This window comes from Apis mellifera, linkage group LG6 (genome assembly GCF_003254395.2).
Source record: "Apis mellifera strain DH4 linkage group LG6, Amel_HAv3.1, whole genome shotgun sequence".
Classification (NCBI taxonomy): domain Eukaryota; kingdom Metazoa; phylum Arthropoda; class Insecta; order Hymenoptera; family Apidae; genus Apis; species Apis mellifera.
This window is the reverse complement of record NC_037643.1, coordinates 228,802-252,334: the sequence shown is the minus strand read 5'-3', so window position 1 is coordinate 252,334 and position 23,533 is coordinate 228,802. Positions and strand designations below refer to the sequence as shown.

Here is a 23,533-nt window from a genome sequence, read left to right as displayed (position 1 = left end):
AATAATCGAAAATTAATTAAGCGAATAGTTAATTTTTTCAATATCATTTAAATTTTACGATATTAATTTCACAATTTGAATATAAAAGCAGAATTCGCCTGAATCATATAATTGGAAAAAATATTAGAAATAATAATTAATGTTTCTATGCAAAGTTATTATATACTTATTAATAGTTATTATATTATATAGTATATAAAGTTATTATATACTTATAAATAGAAATTATTAAGGTATGCCATTAATTTTATAGGCGCATTAATTTTTATTTAATGTATATATATTAATAAATACCTTGACTTTTTGTCTATTGCATAAAAATTATAAAAAAATAGCGATTAATTGACTAAAAATAATTCATAAATAAACATGAAGGATTTTGATATATCTGAACTTTCCAAAATTACGTTCGTTTCCATTAAAAACGAAGTTAAAATAGAAAATATTGAAATAAAGAAAATTTATATTATACAATAAACAATAATTTCACTGTTTACACAATTTACATACAATAGAATTATAATAATAGTATAATTTAGTAAAAAAAATTTCTCTTTCCCTATTACAATAGTTTTCTGGATTACAAAATGAATTTATATCCATGGAAACACAGATCTATCGATTTTTCTCGTTTTAAGTATTGTTCGTTCATCACATTCCATAATTCTTACATAACGCGATTATTTAACCTTGATCTAAACTATTTTTTATATAAAACGGCCAATACAGACAAGATAGTGTTTATATTATATTATATATTAATATTCTATAAATATATTCATTCATATTTTGGTGTTTTATAAATATATAAATGCATTTTAATTCAATAAAAATTTTCATGTATATCGTTAATATATTGTTAATATTTTTAATATTTTAACATTAGATTTAATATTATTTTTATTTTTTGAAACTTGGGAAACATTCGAGTATATGAATTTACATTTGAAAGTAAAATGTTTTATAATATATTTTATTTATGCCAAAAAAAAACTGTATTTAGTTTTGTCAAAAAAAACTTCTTATTTTTTATATAATTACAAGCAAAAAATTTGTATATCTTTTTATATACATACATAAATAATTATTAATAAATTATCGTATTGCATGTTTAAAACATTTCTAAATTTCATCAAAAATTATGTAAAAATTTAAAAAAAAAGTTTTTATTCATCAAGGAATAAAAAATATAAGTTAAAATATTTTCAATGAATGAGAGAGAAGAAATAAACATTATTATTCAAATTTTAATAACTGATTCTCAATTGAAACTTATAATTACAATAATAATCGATTGTTTAATAATTGATTGTTGTAATAATAATCGATTGATTATTAGATAGAGAGATTCTACTATAAAGTAAAAAATTAAAATAAAAATCATTTGAATAATTTGCTAGATATAGTTATTGATGATAAAAAAAAATAGATAGAATAAATCAAAATTACAATTTTGAGAGATAAAAGAGAATCACTGCTTTTATAAGAAATATGAAGAAGATATAAAGATTAATTCGATTTGATATAGTTTTTTATCTATAAAGCAATTTCAAGACAAATAAAATATGAAAATTATTTAAAATCAATTAAAAATTAAAACAAAAAATAATATTGCATAAAGATATTTTTTTTAATACTTTGATAATTTAAATATGTAATATGAAATATATAAATATTCATTATTGATAAAAATATTATTACTGATAAAAATATTCAAATTATTCAAATATGTGATTTAAAACTTTATGGATAATACTATATAAATAATACTATATTTTAAAAATTGTATTTAGATGTATTGTAGAACAGCCTTTTTTTTATATATTCTTATACTAATTATTTAGAAATAAGGAATGTCAAATCTGGAGAATTTTTATTATTTTTCAATCCAGCGATCGAATATTAAAATTTGTTATGTTTATTTTTCGTGTAAGTTTAAAAGTTTTGTAATTTTTTGTAACTTTTGTATTAGCGATTAGAAAAATAATATACCAATAACAAAAAAAAAAAAATACAAATGTATTCAAAGAATATTTTAAAAAAATTTTTATTTTAATTGATTTAAAGTAACTTTGAATAATTTTCATATAGGTCATATATTTTTCTTAAATTATCATAATCATCATAATAAATAAAAATCTATTATTTTTTAAAAATTACATTTTTAAAAAACAAAATTATTAAAAGCAAGCATGTTATTTAATTCACCTGTTTCAAATGTTCTATTTTGCATATTAAAGAATGGCGATTTTTGTTGTAGTACAATATTTGTTTCGATTTAATGATCGGTTTATAAACAAAAAGTAAAAAGGAAATACATATTTTGTCGAATAATGAATTATTATAAGAATTTATAATTATTTAAGAGTTTATGTTCAATATTTAATAATATTTTATAATATTTTAATAATATATAAATAGCACTTAAATAAATTTAATAATTATTAATGATCAGCCCAATCTACTTAATATAAATCATTAATTTATAAATCTAATAATAAATCTATTTGTATAATAATCCATTATTCTCAATAAAATCCACTTTTTCTGGTTATTAATGAATGTTGTTTTTAATCAGTCATTGTCATCCAATTAAAATTATACGACCTAAAGTTCTTTTGTTAAGTTACGATTCTAATTTCTACAAGATTAATCTTATTTATTAAAAACAAAAATGAAATAAAAAGAAAGAAAACACAAAAAAAAATCAATCATCATATTTAAATTATCATTATGATGACATTTATAATAATTCCTAAATAATGTTTTTTTTTTTTATTTTTTTTTCTAATCTAACTATATTTGAACGGACTTTTTTACATAAATGTTAGATTTGGATTATTCGCAAAACTCGTGGAGAAATGTAATTCCAAATTTTTTTTGTATTCTAATAATTTTAAAATTATAGTAAATATAATATATTGTTAGGTTTGCTAAATTTTAATCTTTTATAAAAATATTACAGTAATATTATAATACTTTGGAATCTATTTTATTTAATTTTTTCATGATTTTAAATTTTTAAATTAAATAATATTTTGAAAAAACTTAATAAAAATTGAAAAAAATTATATAAATTATTTATATAAATATGTTTATTTCATTATTCTAAATTTTTGAACTTATTGTTCAAAAGTAAAATTTGTTTAAATAGATAAGAATAAATGTTAATTACATAAATATTAATGAAAAACCAATCATAATAATTGTTTTTGAAATGTAATTGTTGTTTAAATTTCATTATTAATAAATTGATTATATTAGAATAAACATAATATAATGTTCGTTTGATTATTAGTGAAACCATAATCATAATGCAATTAGGATTATATGGATTTGGAAATTATTGACGCATTTTTATAAAAATGACAATAAATATTTGAATGATTATCTGTAAGTTAATACGAAAATTATTAGATTATTAGATTATTAAAAGGAATTATAAAAGAATATATTAGTTTTTCAGTTTAAGTTATTGTTTCTCACTTTTAATAATCTACATTTCTTTTAATAATTCGCATAATGCTAAGAAAATTAAACTAATAAGAATCACGAAAATTTTATTTTAGTGATTTAACGGGATGTGATTAGAAAATTTTATTTTGTTATTTGAATTTTATTCAATTATTTTAGATATATAATATACATATCATAATATCTAATTCTAGTATTATCTAATTATTTTACATATATAAATGTAATATTATATTATAAATATACTATAAATATAATATTTGATTGAAGATAATCTTCGAATTTTTATTTTTATTACAAATTACATTTTTTCAATATATTAAGAAATTTACCTAAAAAATTATTTAATATTTAATAACAATTTTTAAATGCTAGATTTCTTTTTTCATACTGATCAGATATTAATTAAATAAAGTTAATATATAATTATATAAAATAATAATATTATATAAAATATTATTAAATTACCAACTATTGTTAAGTTACCAACTATTATTAAATTACTAATTGTAAAATTATTAAATTAATTAAAAAATTAATTAATTATATTTAATAATTTTATTTTTTTATTTAATTTTATAAAATTTTTTAAAATTCTAAATTAATAATAAAATCTTATAAATGAATGAAGAACTAATGGAATGCATAAAAAGAGAAATAATAATTGAGGAAAATATAAATATGTATTTTTTCTATAGAACTCTACAGAATCATAACAAAATTCATGATACTTATGATATATACTATACTTATGATTTTAAAACTTTATTTATTTTCCCATATTAATTTATATTTATTACAAACCTTCGGTTAAACTACAAACTACTTATTATTATTAACTACTAGAACTAATAGAACGCATAAAAAGAGAAATAATAATTGAGGAAAATATAAATATGTATTTTTTCTATAGAACTCTACAGAATCATAACAAAGTTCATGATACTTATGATATATACTATACTTATGATTTTAAAACTTTATTTATTTTCCCATATTAATTTATATTTATTATAAACCTTCGGTTAAACTATAAACTACTTATTAATTAAATTGTTTCAGGACGTGAAGCATCCCGCGTGACCGCGGCTCTGATAGGAGATGGCGAAGGCAGGTTGATTGCCACTCCGATCCATAAGGAGAGCATAGCTTTGAAGAGCAAAGAGGATCTAGCTCAGGAGGCGGCGCTAGTACTTCAACAAGCGGGCAGCCTTCATTGCGTTGCTCATGACAACAGACGATTGCCAGGTCGTTTCAGCACTTTGCCAGTGCGTCGTAACAAAAAAAGGCCAGAACTACCGCTTGATGTAAGACGAAAAAGTGAAGAAATAGTCACGAACAACACAGATCTTATCGACACACCGAAAATAAAGAAAAAAGCATTAGAAAGAAGTATCAGCGATGCAAACATAAAAAAGTTAAAAAGTCCATTGGCCAAATTCTTTTCTCCAAAGTTAGAAAGGAAGCATAAGCTGGTTAGTCGTAGCATCAGTGACGCGGCTAATTTGTTACGGTCCCATCGCAAAAGGAGCGGTAGCGAAAGTGAAGGATCGCATTTGGAGAGTAATCGAGTGAAGAAGCAATTATCCCCTATTATCGAAGCGTCGCCTCACATTGATCAACAACCTTTTCATTTCGGTTTGAAGATCGAAAACGGTGAAAATAGGCCGGAACCAAAGAAGTGGAAAAAAGAGGAAATCATCGATGGCGAAAAGGTGACGGAACATACAGAAACGGTGAAAGAAAAGAAAGAAAAGATCGAAGAGAAGGACGTGAACATCGGAAAACCACTAATATCGTCGAGAAGAGAAAACAAGGGAATCGTAAAACATATACCTATTCAACTGGAGGTAGACGATAAGAAAAATAAAGAGGAGAAGAGAGAACAGAAGAAAGAAGAAAAGACAACAGGCTCGATTCCTTTACCAATCATAAAAAATACTGGATTCGACGAAGTAGATAAAATCGATACGAATAGCATGCTGCACACTAGCCGATACGATCTCCAACAACGATCTATTGAAGAATCAACGATACATAAGATGATTCATCAATTATCCAGCGATCAGTCACCACCACCGCAATTGACCAAAACAATGGTCTCATCTGGTCCAGGATTCAGTCATAACAACAATCGACCATTCTCTTACACTAGACCGAATGAATGTTGTGGTATGCCATCCCCGCAAACTGTGATTTACGCTCAAGTGCAGACCGAGAAGAAAAAAGCGCAAAGAAGTCATTCGGATAGCGACGAGGGGCTTGGCCTTGAAAGAAAAGATTCGTCGCGAGAAAATAGTCCAGCGGAGAAGGAATATCATAGAATGGATTTCTCTTATAACAATGAATTACGACACAATAATGAAATCAATATGTTCAAATCTAGATTCGAAGAGGATAGAAAGAACGATGATATCCATTTCACCAATCGTTATGTTGAAACAGAAGATTACGCGAGTAGAGACGTAGATACGAAACGACATCATAAATTAAACGATATTGACAGACGTCTATATGATAAACCTGAAAAGTATACATCCACAGTATTCGTAGATACTTTCGATCGTGGTAGAGCCGATGGTACAGATGCTAGACAACGAGATAATAACGAATTTTCAAATTCTAGACAAATTCCAAGCGGAATATCGAATAAGACATCCGAATTAAGCGCGAGACGTGATCTTCTTGAATCTAGAATCAAGTCGAGGCTGCTCGCAGATGAAATTTTCGCCGCGAAGAACAGTATGAATACACCGAAGAAATCTGAGCACGAGATTATCGACAAACCAATCGTTCCATCTCCAATTATTCCTAATCGCGTTGCCTCGCCTAAACGTTACATGGATACATACATCACGGAAACACGCACCAACAGCAATGGAGAGAAGTATATTTTTGAAAAGGAGATCCACGAAGACAATGGTAAAGTGTACGGATATGAAAAAAAGATTACTAATAAAATTCCATCGGATGGATACATCGATACCAAACCGCGAGATGGATATACAATCGAAACGAGAACGGACAAATATGGAGACAGATATATTGTTGAGACGCGAATGCACGAAGGTTATGCGGACGATTTCAAACCATTTCTTAGTGACAGGAATAGAATCAGTCCAGAAGATCGGTATCAATCACCTAGAAACTTAATTAGTTCTTATAAGTCATCTGATTTGCGACCCGAAGAAAACACCGTTACTCATCACTTTCGAACTGAATCCAAGGAAAACAATTTTCTTTCTTCACCTATAATCGCAAAGAAATTCACCATGACGGAAAGAAAATTCTCCAAAAGTGATGATTTTTTGGATAGAGATATTCGACCGAGAGACGAATACTTCCCTAAGAAGAAGAATTTTGAATCAATCCGTGGTATGAGCAAATCCACGCAACGTTTGGATGAAGTAGGTGAAAATTCGCGAATCAAAGCTCTAAAAAGTGAATATACGACTAGGTCGCACGAGAACTTAAGCAGCCACGCAGATTACATAAACACTAGAGATGTGCGTCGACCTCTTTTAGATAGTCCCATTATAAACGGGCGGAGGGAACAGTCACCGTTTACGAAAAGACATTTGGATAGCTTACGCGAGGGGCCGAACGACGATTACGATACTGATATATCTCAGATGACAAGTAGCCAACTAGAATCAAAATACTACAAAGAAACGCGCACCACTCAACGATATATGAACAGTAAGCACCCGATTCATGATGATTACGATAGTTCTCCATCGAGGATACGAACCGATCGTGGAGGTTACAATTCAAGCAGATACGATTCTGATACTACAGCCAGAGATTCGATTCATTGTGAAACTCGATACGACGAAACCTCACGAACATTGAGAAAAGAACATCGAAAATTTAATGAAGATTCAAAAAAGCAGAGATCCCGCAATCAATTAGATTATTTCGATGATTCGGACGCCAGAGAAAATCTACGCGTGAGTATTGGACGATTAGAACCATTCGATGAAAGTCCAACACGATCTCCGAGAACTTATCACGACAATGGCAAGTCGAAACACATCAAGCAAGATATCAGAACGCATACTGAACGCAGACATCGCGAGACTCGGCTCAATGACTCTGATCGGAAGGATCGTTTGGCCGATTCCGGAATCGAAAATGATTACAGGCGTGACTCGCAAGAAGTTGATCGAAGGGAACAAATTGAATCGGAAGACGAAGATTTTGTTACGAGGCAATTTATCAAACATGAGAAACGGCATACTGATCGTAACATAAATTTAACACCCTCCGAGCAGCGAAAATACGATAAATATTCGAACGATATGTTAAAATCATCGCCGACCACCACAAAACCACCGTCAGGTACAGATAAGAAATACGAGAAAAAGGCAAAGAAGAGCGGTACGATGAGCAAAGTAAAGCAATTGTTTAGTAAAAAGGAAAAAAAAACAAAGGAAGAGAAAAACAAGAAAAATGCAAAAAGCAGCAGCAGTGGAGCTCTTACAGACGACGAAGTGATGATCAGATATAAAGAATATCGAGGTGGTCAATTGAGAAGCGCGAAAAGTACGCGAGACTTGGGCAGTGACATCAATCAGGTAGGAAAATTTTTTAAATTTTAATATTTTTATCACAATTGAGATTTAAATCTTTATAAAATTATCGTAATGAGAAATCATTAAAAATATTTTAATTTCAAAATAAAATTTTAGATTTCTTGTTGTATTTATGTGACATCTTTAGAAATCAGAATTTAATAATTGGAATCTCGTATTGCTCTTGAGCATTTACGTCACATCTCATTATACATGTATAGGAAAATATCGTATTAATAGTTATTATTTACAAGGCTTAAGTTTCCTTTATGCATATATGAATATATATGTGAAAATATAATATATATTAGAATATCAATTTCTTTAATTTATTTTTAAAATTAAATCAATTCATAAGATTCAATTATTAATATTCTCAATAACAACAGAGTTATAAATACAAATATTTATAATAGTGAGAAATAAATACAAATATTTTAGAATATAAAAGAAAAAAATATAATACGAATAAAAATAATTTGTTCAAGTTTTTTTCGATAAAGATATTATAATTTCAAATATATAATTCAAATTATGTATAATTCAAATATATTTAACATATACAGACAGAATATATATATATATTATATATATATATATATATATATATATATATATATATATATAAGTATCAAATCATACTTTTAATTTTAATTCGAAAATACTATCAAACATTTTATATATCATATAAATCTTACATATCTTATAAATCAAAATAAAGAAATAATTTGAATATCATATTAACATAGTATCCGCTGATAGAATATTTTTAAAAACAACATAGATAAAAAAAGAAATAGATTAATAAAAAAAATTATAAACAAATTTTTTTAAATGGTTATATTAATAATAATTAATATATAATTGATATTAATAATAAATAAATATAATATAACAAATCTGAATCCTAAAGTACTAAAACATTATATTATTATGTCATCTTTTCTATATGTTAACTTAAAATTTTTTTACTTCGCAATCGATTTATTGTAATATTAATTCTAGTATAATTTATTGTAATTTATTGTAATCTTTATTAATAATGTTCTTATAACGAAGTTTGAATATATTTTATGCAAATTTTGTTTTATTTAAATATAGATATTTGTTAAAGTACTTATAAAATGTTCAAATGTTATATGCCTTCATGAATATTTATAAGGAGGACAACATTATATATTTAGTATGGATTTAGAACACGTACATATTGATTATTTTTAATATATCAATGCTGTATACTAGTTTGATTTCATGACTAATCATAGATTTATAGCATGAAATCAAAAAAGATATATATATTGTAAATAATATATTTATTGAGAAGAAGTTTTATTTTATAAAGATTAATATTAGATTAAAATTAATATTATTAAGATTAATATTATTCCAAGAATTTGTTCGTATGTGATCATTTGAATTCAGTTTTATTAACTATTTTTAGTTACATATTGGATATACTAGAACAAAAACATTTATAAATGCTGAAATATAAAAATTAGAAAAACGAAGAAAAATGCTGAAAATTGCTACGTAAGGATTTTAATATTAATTATTAATAATATTTTTTTTAAATTAATATTTTCATAAGCATAATAAAGATATAATAACAACAATGGAATTTAAGTTATGATTTGTTTATAAAATTAACAATTCTGTAACAATATAATATAAAGTTATATATTGTATATATAAATTGAAAATTCAATCAAAATATTAAATAATAAAAAAATAATATATATTATCAAAATATTGGGTTGGCAACTAAGTAATTGCGGATTTCACTTATAGATGGCTTCAGTTGAATTTTTATGTTTGCTGGCGTAGTCCAAATGTAAAACACATTTTGTTATTTGATAGTTGACAATTCAGCTGTCAATCAGTAAAAAAAGTTTTTTGATCGGTTGCGTAGTTTTCGTTTGGCATTCGTTGAAATGGAAAATCAAAAGGAACATTATCGTCATATTTTGCTTTTTTATTTTCGCAAAGGGAAAAACGCATCGCAAGCTCATAAAAAGTTATGTGCTGTTTATGGCGACGAAGCCTTAAAAGAACGGCAGTGTCAAAATTGGTTTGACAAATTTTGTTCTGGTGATTTTTCACTCAAAGACGAAAAAGGCTCTGTTCGTACAGTTGAAGTTGATGACGATCTAATCAAAGCAATAATCGATTCGGATCGTCACAGTACAACTCGTGAGATTGCAGAGAAGCTTTATGTATCATACATGCATTGAAAATCACTTAAAACTTGACTATATTCAAAAACTCGATATATGGGTTCCTCATGAACTGAAAGAAAAGCATTTAACACAACGCATTAACAGCTGCGATTTGCTAAAGAAACATAATGAAAATGATCCATTTTTAAAACGACTGATAACTGGCAATGAAAAATGGGTTGTTTACAACAATATCAAGTGGAAAAGATCGTGGAGCAGGCCACGTGAACCAGCTCAAACAACATCAAAAGCTGGTATTCATCAAAAGAAGGTTTTGTTATCAGTTTGGTGGGATTACAAAGGAATTGTCTATTTTGAACTCTTACCATCCAACCGAACGATCAATTTTGTTGTCTACATTGAACAACTAACGAAATTAAACAATGCAGTTGAAGAAAAGCAGCCCGACAAATCGAAAAGGTGTTGTATTTCATCATGACAATGCAAGGCCACACATATCTTTGGTCACTCGGCAAAAATTATTGGAGCTTGGTTGGGATGTTTTGCCACATCCACCATATAGTCCTGACCTTGCACCATCTGATTACTTTTTGTTTCGATCTTTACAAAACTCCTTGAATGGTAAAAATTTCAATAATGATGATGATATCAAATCGTACCTGATTCAGTTTTTTGCTAATAAAAACCAGAAGTTTTATGAACGTGAGATTATGATGCTGCGTAAAAGATGGCAAAAGGTCATTGATCAAAATGGGCAACATATTACAGAATAAAGTTATTTAGTTCCATGAAAAAATTGTCTTTGATTTTCTAAAAAAAATCCGCAATTACTTAGTTGCCAACCCAATAGATTTTTTTCTTAGATATGAAAATTTGAAACAAAATATACAATATGAATTAAATAATTTAAATAAATATATTCGTTTAAATATATTAGATATAAAGTTCAAATGAAATGTTTATCGATTTTCTATTTATTAATATATTTATTATTGATATTTTTAATTCAAAAATAAAAAGTTATAAAATTTTAAAAGAATTTGAATTTTCTATTTTCAAATTTTATATTTTTTGTATTAATCATTTTTTAATATATAATATGAATATTTTTATTAATAATTGAAAATTTTATAAATTGATATTAATATAAATTGATATAATATAATTGATATAATATAATATAATAATTTTTTTTATTCAATTTTATTTTTTAACTAAAATAATTATAAATTTTTTTCAATTATGAAAAAATATCTTAAATCATTAATTATTAATGAATTAATTTTTAATTTAAATAGTAATAAATAATCTATTCAATGATTTGTTTAATATATTTTCAATTATGTCATTTATATGAATTTGAAATATTCAAAATAACATCCTGAAATATAATGATTATTCAATATTATATCTTATTTATTGATATCCAAGCACTTGAACATAATACTTTAAAAGTTTTAATTTGTTCTTAATTATATCGCATTATGAAATCACTTAAGAAATATAACGTATAGGTGGCTTAATCATACATTATTTGATTTTGAAATAGTGAAATATTTGATATGATATATGATATTCTCTATGATACAGCATAATTATTATACTATACTGTTTATTATTTAAAATGAAATATTCGATTAAATCTTATTATGTGCATATATAATCTAATATTATATAATATTTATACTGTTCAATTATCAAAAATAATTGATTATAAAAATCATTTATAACTATATTATAATATTTTATATATATAATATATTAATATATATTTATAATAGCAAATTTAATTCATAATTTATTTATTTTTTTAATTATTTGGTATTTATAATATATATAAAATTATTAAAAATTTTATAAGCTTCAAGTATATACACAGAATTTTAAATCTCTTAAATTTTTTGAAATATTTTTAGAAGAGTGATTTTGGAAACCAAAACAAATACAAAAATTAATATATAAAATGAAGTTTGATTTCTTGGTATAAGAGATGTTACTAAAACTTAAATAATATTTTATTAAATAATAAGCAATTTATGTTTATATCAAGTGAAATGAAACAGATAAAATGAGATTGTGGAATGGCAGAAATTAAATCTTACTTCATTTAATCGCAAATTTATTGTTAGTAAATAAATTAATATTTTTATATATTAATTTTTATGTTTAATTTGTTTTTAACAATTTGGAAAATTTGTTATGTTTGTTAATATAGAATCGATTTTTTTATAAGTTAGATTAGGTACCCTATATATGTCCTATATATATATATATATATATATATACACAATAAAAAATAAACATTACTTATTTTTTAAATAACTCGGGAAATACTACATATTTTTCAAATAAACATCTATGAACAATAGTATAATTTATTTCATCAGTATCCTTTTACGAAATATGTTTTTATATATAATATTATATAATATAAAAAATTTTTACGGCTTTTATTTTGGAAAAAAATTAAAAACATTATCTGATCAGGAACTTTGGCATGCAATATAATCGTGTATTTTATTCCATTCTTCTATTAAATTTGGAAAATATTCTGTATTATTAGAATTTCTATGATCTTTCATTTGATATTTATCTTTTGTCAAAAATGTTTTATTGGATTTAAATCTGCAGATTGAAAAGATTAATCTAAAACTTGTATTTCATTTGGAGACAACTATCTTTTTATAATTTTCAAATAATGTTTAAAATCGTTGTCTTATTAAATTGAAAAAAATTGAAAGTATCAATTTTGTGGCATTTTTCTTTATAGTATATAATAATGTTTTAGTTTCTAAAATCTCCTTATATATAATATTGTTCATGATATCTTTAATTTTTTTACCAACTTTGTAGAAAATGGAAAAAGTTCCCCAAACTATAATGCTTTCTCTATGGTTGATATTAGATATTTGATATTGTTTTTTGTATCAACTGGATGTCATATATAATATCTGTCGTACATAATCGTTTCCAAAAAGATTGAATTTAGGTTCATCCACAAAAAATATCATTATTTTTTTTTTTTTTTTTGGAAACATTAATCGAGCTATTTTATTGTTCATATTAATTAATGATTTTTTAACACTAATTCTACCAAATAATTTTATGTATAATTTTCTTATCTTTGTACTTCTATTAATAATATTAACAAGATTTCTGCTTGTAATTCAGCTAGAATATTGATAACTTTTCTTTACATCATATATATATATATATATATATTTTCCAAATAAAGATATATGAACATTGATTTAATAGCGTTGATTTCTTTTATATATGATATTAATAAAAATTTTCTAAAACTTTTGTTTTAGAAGAAAAATTAAAGAAATTATCTTTGCATATCATTGTTTGTTGTAAATTTAAATTTTCAAATTAAATTAATAAATATTACAATTGGATAAATATTTTCATGCAAACAATTGAATCAAATGAATAAAAAATAATATATATGAAAAAAATAAAAAAAAAAAATCTAAAAAATCTAAATCATCTAAAAAAGAAATAAAATATAAAGTAACTTTTAATAAAAATATTTTTTACTAAAAATAATTTTTAATATTTTAAAATATGTTATAGAATAAAGATACTAATATTTTAATGTATAATTTTTATAAAAATTTACTATTTTAGTTATTTTATTATAAATTTTTTAAATGTCTGAGTATTTTCATAAAAAATAATTTCATTAATTTTATTTTATTAAATGAAATTAGTTACACTTATATTTATAAACTATAATAAATATTCTATAAAAAAAAACAAGTTTAAAATCATTTTTTTTATAAATAATAAAAATGTAAATCATTAAATTTATTTTTTATAAATATTTCTATTATTTTTGTAAGCAATTGTAGATATTAAGACACACTCTCTCTCTCTTTCTATATATATATATATATAACATATATATATAACATATTTAATGTTTGATAAATAAATTAATTGAATGATCTGAAAGTATTTATAACAATAAAATATTTGATTTAAATGAGATTTTATTATTTAATAAAAATTAACATGTTCTGATGTTTATAATTTTATTTATAATTAAAGATGTCTGCAACACAGCGAAATGTCACGATATCCAGTTCGATATATATATAATTATGATTATTTATATAATTATTATTATTTATGATTATATTTTATGCGATAAATATGTAATGATAAAGAAAAAATATTTAACAATTTTTAAAAAAATTCGTTTTACATTTTAATAAAATTTCAAGGAATTCTATTTAAGTAATTTAAGGAACATACGAATGATAATTAAATAATGAAATATATTTTTATGGATTATCTCTCGTAAAATTTTCATTTAACAGTGAATTTTTATATGAATTGGAAATTTCAATAAATAAAAATGAAATTATTATGATTAGTATAAAAGTATAAATTTAATATATTAATATAATAAAAATGATTATATTTTATATTATATTACGAATAATACAAATATACAAATATTATATAAAATATCCGTGTACATAAAAATTACTTTATAATTGATTTAATTTGATTATTATATATTATTATATTATAACATATACATATAATAATGAAATAATGAAAACTTAAAATATAATAATGTTATTATTATTCATTTATATAAAGAATAATAACGTAGTATTGAAATCTTTATAAAAATCTAGTTATCTTCTTTCTGAAAATGTACTTGTAATTAAAATTTATCAAATGATTAATAATAAAATAAATATAATAATTTTCCATTTATTATTGGATTTTATCTGTTTTCTGGATAAAAATTTGTTTTTTTGTACAATCTTATTTTTTAATTAAAAATGAAAATTTATTAAATTCGCATGTCTTTAACACATATACATATACATATACATGAGATGAATTATCATAAATTGATAGTTAATAACTTAATAATAAATAACAAATAAAAGTACTCATTTGTAAAAATTTTAATTGAAATATTTTTTAAATCGACAATTTTTCAAAATAAATAAATTAATGCTTTTTTTTAGATTATTTAGACAAACATAATACTTGATATAACATATTAAATATAACACATTTAAAATTGTATAGTTTTATTTAAAAAATCAAAATTGAATTTTTCTCTTTATTTGATCTGCAAAAACATTTTTTTATTAATTTACATCATATAATTTTTTTTGAATCAAACAATTTTTTTGATAACTTTAATTCTTCATAACTCATGAAATATTCGAATGTACTCAATTAAATAGAAACTATATATATATATTTATATATATTAATGTAATATATGTATATTATATATATATATCATCGAATATATTTTTTATTTTTAATTATAATTAATTTAAATTATTACGAACATTGTTTAAAAATAAACAAACAATTTTTGAGAAAATTGTATGAATTAAAATTGCAAAAACTAATTTTCAATAAGAAATTATATTTATAATTTTTAATTCTAATGAGTTTAAATATTACTTTTATTTATAATAAAATTTATAACATATATTTATAACATATATATTTAAAATTTATAACATATTTTATAATTATAAACTATTAATATTATTATTAATAGAATATTATTTGAATTTATTTTATATTTTCTAAATTAATTTAATTTTTTTATTAATTTTATTTAATCATTAATAAATTTATTAAATCATTACTATTTACTAAATATATTCAATATAAATAAAAATAAAATTAAATATATATTTATATATAATTAAATATATATTTAAAATAATTTCACTTATTTTCTATTTTATATGATAAGTAATCAATTATTTTTGCAATAAACATGTTTTCTTTCATAAAAAAAAAATGTTCTCAGACAAAACTATTATATATATGTCAAATTTTATTTTAATTCTTTAAAGATCGATTTATTATTATATTTCACAATTTTTTTTATTTTAATTCTTTAATTTTTTATTATTTTTGTTATATGTAATATAAAATAATTTTTATTACTTTTATTTTGTATATAATTATAAAATTATTCAACTTTATCATATTATATTACATTATTTTTTAATTTTTATTATATTACATTACATATCTTAATATCATCTTAATATCACATAAAATAAAATAATATACAAGAATTTTCATTAACACAACAAAATATATTTTATATAATATATTTTAAATATATATTTTTTATATGATGATTTTGATTAAAATAAATATGCAAAATTCTGTTTTAAATATCTATATGTAATTATTTTTATAAGTAAAGATTTAAATTATTTTTATAAAAATAAGATTTTAATCATTGAAATTAAAAATATAATTATTTCAATAAATTACTTTAATATTTTTTTATTCAAAGCATTGAATCTCAATTACCTCTATTGTTGAATAGATTATATGAAGAACGGTCAATTATAGTAATCATAAATAAATATTCGAGCATTTTATAAATAAAATTATTTATTACTTAAAATACTTACTTATTACTTATAATTTATTACTTAAAATAATTTTATTCGATATTTTAATTAATTAAGTTTTTAGTCTATTAGTATTCAACTCTTTTTGCAACTCAAAAATATAATAAAATGTTTTAAGTAAAAGTTGTATAATATTGAAAGATATATATTATCATTGTTTGATTTTGAGATAATAATAGAGAACTCTACGAAGATCACAATTAAATTTTTATATTATAAAATATAATATTATATTTATATTTTTTATGTTTGTATGATATTTTTATAAATATTTTTTCATTTTTTTTATTGAAATATTATTGTATTCAAAATGCTATATATACTTTCTATAAATTAGTTATTAATTTATAAATTTATAAATTTTATATCGCCGACATGAAAATTATAGAATTATAGAATATATATATATATATATATCTTTTCATTTTTTCTTTAAATCTAATATATTAAATTTAATATATAAAATTATTTAATATATTTATTTCTTCCATTCATTTCTCAATTATTTTTTAGTATGTAGCTGAATAGCAATTATAATCACTATAAATTATATCATTTACATAACGTTCAATCATTCATACTTTTTTAAGAAATCATTGATTAAATAATAAAATCGATGTTGAATATTTCGCAAATTATATTTTATTAATATATATTTTTTGATTAAAAAGATTAATGTTGTATATATATATATATATAATATATGAGTTAAGCGATTCGAGATCAAAAAGAAGCGAGCAAATATATAATAATAAAAAAGATAAAATAGTAATATGATAAAAAATTCATTTGCATAATCTCAAGGTATAAAAAAATGGAAGGTATAAAGAAATGGTTACCAAATGATTGTTGTAGAAGTTTCCGTAATCAGAACATGTCGAATTTTCGAAACAAATCGAATTGCTTCGAAATTTTCTATAGCTAGCGATTAATGATCTTGTTTCACCGTTGATTGCCTTGAGATTTTTATCTTCATTTTGCGTTTTTCTTCACATAATATATCTTTTCATCATTGTACTTTTTTTGTATTGTATCGAAAACAATATTGTAATTGTGTTGCATTAATTATACATAACATTAATTATACATAGATCAAAATAGAAGGAAATTTTATTACAGTGAACTTTTTGAATTCAATTCACGGAAAAATTTGTTAATATTTTTCAAATAATCAATTGAAATTTTTAAAATTCTTCATTATTATAATAAAACTGAATCGAAAAATAGATTCTGATCTGAAAAATATATTGATTAATAAAATATTATTATATTAATATTATTTTGTATAAATCTTTATTTTTTATCGTAAATAATAATTATTAAAAAAAATAAACATCATAATAATATTTTATATAGTTTAAGCTAACATAAACAATTTTAGAATTCTCAATTTTTTTAAATTTGTTTATAATAAAGAATATTTATTAACTCGATTTTGTACTATATTTTCAATAACGGGCTTTTTTTATTTTAAAATATTTTTAATATTTCATCCAATGTCCTTTTGAACTAACTTAAAGCAATTCGATGTACTTTCAACTAATTTTCTATAATAATTACAATAATATTATTTCAATGTTCTTCAATTCTTCTCTGTAATTCATTGATAGATGATGATGTTAATTTATAAGAATCTTATATTCTTCTTTTTAAAAGTGCCCATAAATTTTCAATTGAATTGAGATCTGGAATTCTGCCGGCCATTCCAAAACAGAAATTTTTTTTGTGCTTAACTAATTTTTTATTCTTTTAACTAGTATGCTTACGTGCAATACAATAACTGAAAAACAATACTTTTTTCAAAAAATGGCATATTTTTCATAGTATCTTATAAATATTTATTATATATATATTTTTAAATGTAATTATATATATATTAATTCATTATACTTTCTATTCTGTGTAATCAAGTGACACCAAATATTATCATACACTCGATACATAATAAAATTTCTGTTATGTTTAAAAGTTTGTTTTACGTATCATATTTGTAACGATTCTTCTGCTAGAATCCAAAACATGTTGATTTTGTCTCGCCAATTTGAATATAACGCACAACTTTATATTTATAGATTTTAATTTCTCAAGTCTTCTTCCCAGACATAACATATCTTTACAATGTTTTATTTAATTTTTAATCACATAATAATGGAAAGTACAACATTTAACAAATAATTTGTCGTGTTGATAATCCTTGATTTATGAGAGAAATTTTCTTATTATATCACGAAAAACTTGTTTTATTTTCACTTTTATATTTTATCTAATATTTGAATAATAACAACAAATACGTGTTAAAATATTCAATCCTCTTATGTAAACATTCTGATGTATAGGATATTTCAGAAGTTTTCATACCGCATATTGATAAATCTCATATCAATGTGTAAAACCGAGTCAATAAATATTCCTTGTTATAAACAAATTAAAAAAATTGAAAACTCTATAAAATTGTTAATTTGAACTATATAAAATATTATGTTTGTTTTCTTTAATAATTATAGTTTAAAATAAGAAATAAAGATTTATACATAATTTTTAATTATTGGTTTTTTGTTCTTCATTATAATATATAATATATAATACAATAGTTGAGATTAAAAATAACTGAAAAATGATTGAAAAATAATTTGAAAATAATTAGAAAATTCGCTTTTTTAGAATAATAATAAAATAACAAAATCGTTCAATCGTAGATTAAATTTCATTTTATGAGAAAATTAATGATTTGATTGCATGATGATACAACTTATTAATTAAGAGTGAAATTCTTTTTATATTTTAAATATATTTTTTATTTTATTAAATATAGTATAAACCGATTTTGCATTAAAAATAATAATTTTCTTATTTCTACATTTCTATATTTCTAACTTTTTATGTTTCTTATTTTATATTATAAAATTAGTTGAAATTAATAAATTTATTTCAAATTGATTCAGTTGCTGAATAGATCAAAAATTAGACAAAACATATTTCTTATTTTTCAGTCTGCGGAAAGACAAGACTAAAATGTAATGCAAAACTAAATGTATATTGTTTGATTATATATAATTGAATAATAATTAATAACAACAACAACAACAACAACAACAACAATAACAATAATAATAATAATAATATAAGAATTAACATGTTAATTGATTATTTATATTAAACAATGATATAATAATATTTTCATATAAATTCATATAAATTTTCATATAAATAAATAAAACTAATTTTATTTAATTTTTTATTTTCTTATTAAAATCATTAATAAAATAAAATATAACAAAATAATTTTTCAAACATAATAACAAACAAGATAATTTTTTTATTTCAATTTTTGAATTAATTTATCTAATTTATAGAATTATTTTTGTATAAGTAAATATATAATAAATTTAGCAATACAAGATATTAATATAATTATATTTGCGAAACTTTGAAGAGTCAATTCTAGAAAAAAAAATACAATAAATACAAAAACTTTATTTATTAAGTTACAAGAAATTGAAGTTTACAGAGACAGATAGTAGAGATACAGATAGTAAGAGATTATGTTATAACTGTTGTTTTCTGTTTCCACTTCGCTATTCATTTAAATTATTAATGAATTTAAATTATTAATTGTTTAATAGATAAACCTTAAAGAAAATAAACACAAAAATTTATATCAATTTTTACATCAATTTTTGTATTTATTTTATGTATATTTAAAATTGACCAAAAGTGTTCGCGAACACTTATTACTCACGAGATTTATAAACAGCTTATTCGGAGAAATTTTTTATATAAAAAAACTTTTTTTGTTTATGGGTTGGCGCGTGGATTTCTATTAAGCCTAAATAAAGGATCGTGTTATCTGAGAAGACTGTCTTTGAGAATTTAATCGACACATATATTGTATATTTCTGACCAACTGAACCGATCCTAACAGTGACATATTCCAGACGTGGCTGATTCAAAGACAAATAATATTATTCTATTTTGAGGAATCTATAAAAGAGATGCCGATCTGTTCCTGTTTGTTGAGATCTTTGGATATACAGATCACCATTCAAGCGAGGAATTTGGTGGAACTGGGCACTAATTACGATATTATTGGTTATTTTCGTGTCCCTCAGGGAAACTGTGACCCTTTCAATTGAACTAAGAATTTTTCTGAGAGCATAAACTTCCTTTGCTAAGAAGTAAACATCGTAATCTGATCGCGGGATAATTATATTAGTTTTATTCTAATTCTACATTGTGCTCTGATCGTTAGACACGATTACCTGCGACTCTGTAAGAAATCCTGCTCTCTAATAGACACGCGCTCTGTACGTGTAACCGTACACTCATTCACTCATCTTTAAGAAATATACTACTTGTTACGATATACTACTTGTTATGATATCTATCGAAGGACATTCAACAAATAGCCAGCTAGCTTATATTCATCAAATCATTATTATTATTATTGCGAGCGCGAATAATGTCTCGTAAATATATTAATGCTTCATATTTATCTTAATTTAACGGAATTAATATATTGTCAAATATTAATATTCCGTTATTCTACATGGAAATAATCATCCATGTAAAATTGAATAACCATTAAGTTAAAATTTTAATTATCTTTACCAATATGATCATTTAATACATAATCTACATAAAATAATTTCTCAATTTTTATGAAAATATCCCAGGAAGTTTAGAATGATACTGATTTTTATTATGTGGCATTTATATTTTTGAATGTTTATCTTGCAACATTTCTATTTTAGATTAATAAAATCCGCATGATATCGCGATATATATTAATTTTTAAAAAAATAATTAATCATAAAGAAAATCCGATTTAATAATTGAAAATACATCCATAAATTGTTCGTCGATAATTCTCGAATATCTGCATATGTCGATAGGTAACAGTCTGTTGATAGATTAATTAGCATTTGTAACATGATGTAAAAGTATAAAAACATGTTTCATTATAAAGTTAAGTATGAATAGAAGTGTATTACTTTCGTTATATATTTGGTTTTTAAGAAATTGATAATAATATTATAATAATATTAATATAAAAAAATAAATAATAATATATAATATTATAATATTATAATAATATTTCAAAAGAATTTGTGATTTTCATATCTCTATAAGATTATCAAAATTAAGATTTCAAGATATGAATTTTAGAAAAAAATATTATATTATTTTCTGTAATTAAATATTTAAAATATTATAAATAATTATCATTTAAATTTATTTTAATTTAAAAATTTAAATTTAATAATTCAATTAGCATTCTAAAATAAAAAAATAAAATCACTATGATCCTCTACTTTTTTAGAATCAGTTTAAATTTACGGAAAATATTAAAATCTTAATATCAATATTAAACAATTTTTTTAATATTTTTTAATATTTAAAAATATTTAATATAAAACAAAAATTTTACTGAAGTAATATAAAACAATAGTTTTATTGAATATTACGCAATTTTTGAGCATACGGAATACGAACATGTAATAAGCAAAATCACTGAACGGTGGTGACCTGCGGCTATAGACATTCCGCGGTAAGCAGATTCTATGAAAAGACAACCAGCATCTATACGCATGCATGTATATGCAGGGTGTGTCTAATGCATCGTGGACTATTCCACGTACCACGATGCATAATGAAAAATTATCTTTATCAAATGATCGCAACAATTTTCTAAATATGTGTGCATACATGATGGAAATTAACTTTGCCAATTGCATAACAGATAATTCAGAAGGCATCGCTGATCGACTTCGTGAATCAATGTGTAACTATCGAAACTATTCGAATAATTTTCTTGAGATGTGGATTGATTGAGAATAAAACTAATTTATTAGGAATTGTATTGGGAATTGTTCGTACTTGTATTGATATATTTGATATAGTGGAAAATTTCATTATTGTATGATTAATATTATACATAATATATACAATATAATCTGTATTAGTATAAATGAAATTATTCGTTAAAATATTGTTTGTTTTAATGTAAAATGATTATTTTGAACAAGTTTGAATTTTTTTCATATGAAATATTTATGAATTAACAATTTATTAATCAAATTATCAATCAATTTTAATATTATGTTATGTATAAAATATACTATAATTAATTAAATATATATATTAAATGGAAAAAATTAGATTTTCAATTATCAACAAACTAAATTAATATTTCAATTAGTTTAAATTGTAATGAATATAGTGAATAATGATTTTGAAAAATAATAGATTAAAATTATTAAAGAAATATTGTATTATATTTTACAGATTGTTAAAATTAATAAAAATTTATTTAATTATTTAATAATGTATTAAATTTTAAAAATCAAAAAACAATAGCAGAATTGGACATTAATCCGTTGAAAAACTAACTAGTTAAAAATTTCGAATAAAGTAATTATTTATTAAAATGCTTGAATAACATTTATTTGCTATTATTATAATATTTATTAGCTATTAATTAGTTAATCTGCTTTATAATCTTCCGGTTAGTATTACAATTATTTGCGATTATTATTATAATTTAAACAAAATTATTTAAGTAATTTATCGAAATAACTTTATTCGTAATTAATTATTAAATTTTGCCTATCACTGATAGTCATTAATTTTTATGCGTTATTTTTTTAATTTTTATTTTTATTCTATTTTTTATTTTTATTTTTATTTATTCTTTTTTTATTTTTATTTCTTTCACATTATATCGTAATAGTTCAAATAAACTATGTTTTTCAAGAATCATCATCAAGAAATTTCTTATTTTTGATAACATTTACGTAATACTTAATTATTCTTTTTTTCAATTAATTGATTTTTCTATTCTAATAATATTTTTCTAAAATTAAACTAAAACTAAATA

At 21.8% G+C, this 23,533-nt stretch overlaps 1 protein-coding gene across 6 annotated transcripts in view; it reads left to right on the top strand.

Moving 5' to 3' along the window:
- LOC100578680 overlaps nt 1–23,533 on the top strand; it is a 372,214-nt gene that overhangs the window by 214,610 nt on the left and 134,071 nt on the right. For all 6 annotated transcript variants that reach the window (XM_026441504.1, XM_026441505.1, XM_026441506.1 and 3 more), the window contains one exon: nt 4,537–8,051. In XM_026441504.1, coding sequence (XP_026297289.1) covers nt 4,537–8,051 — 3,515 coding nt within the window. The remainder of the gene's footprint in view (nt 1–4,536; nt 8,052–23,533) is intronic.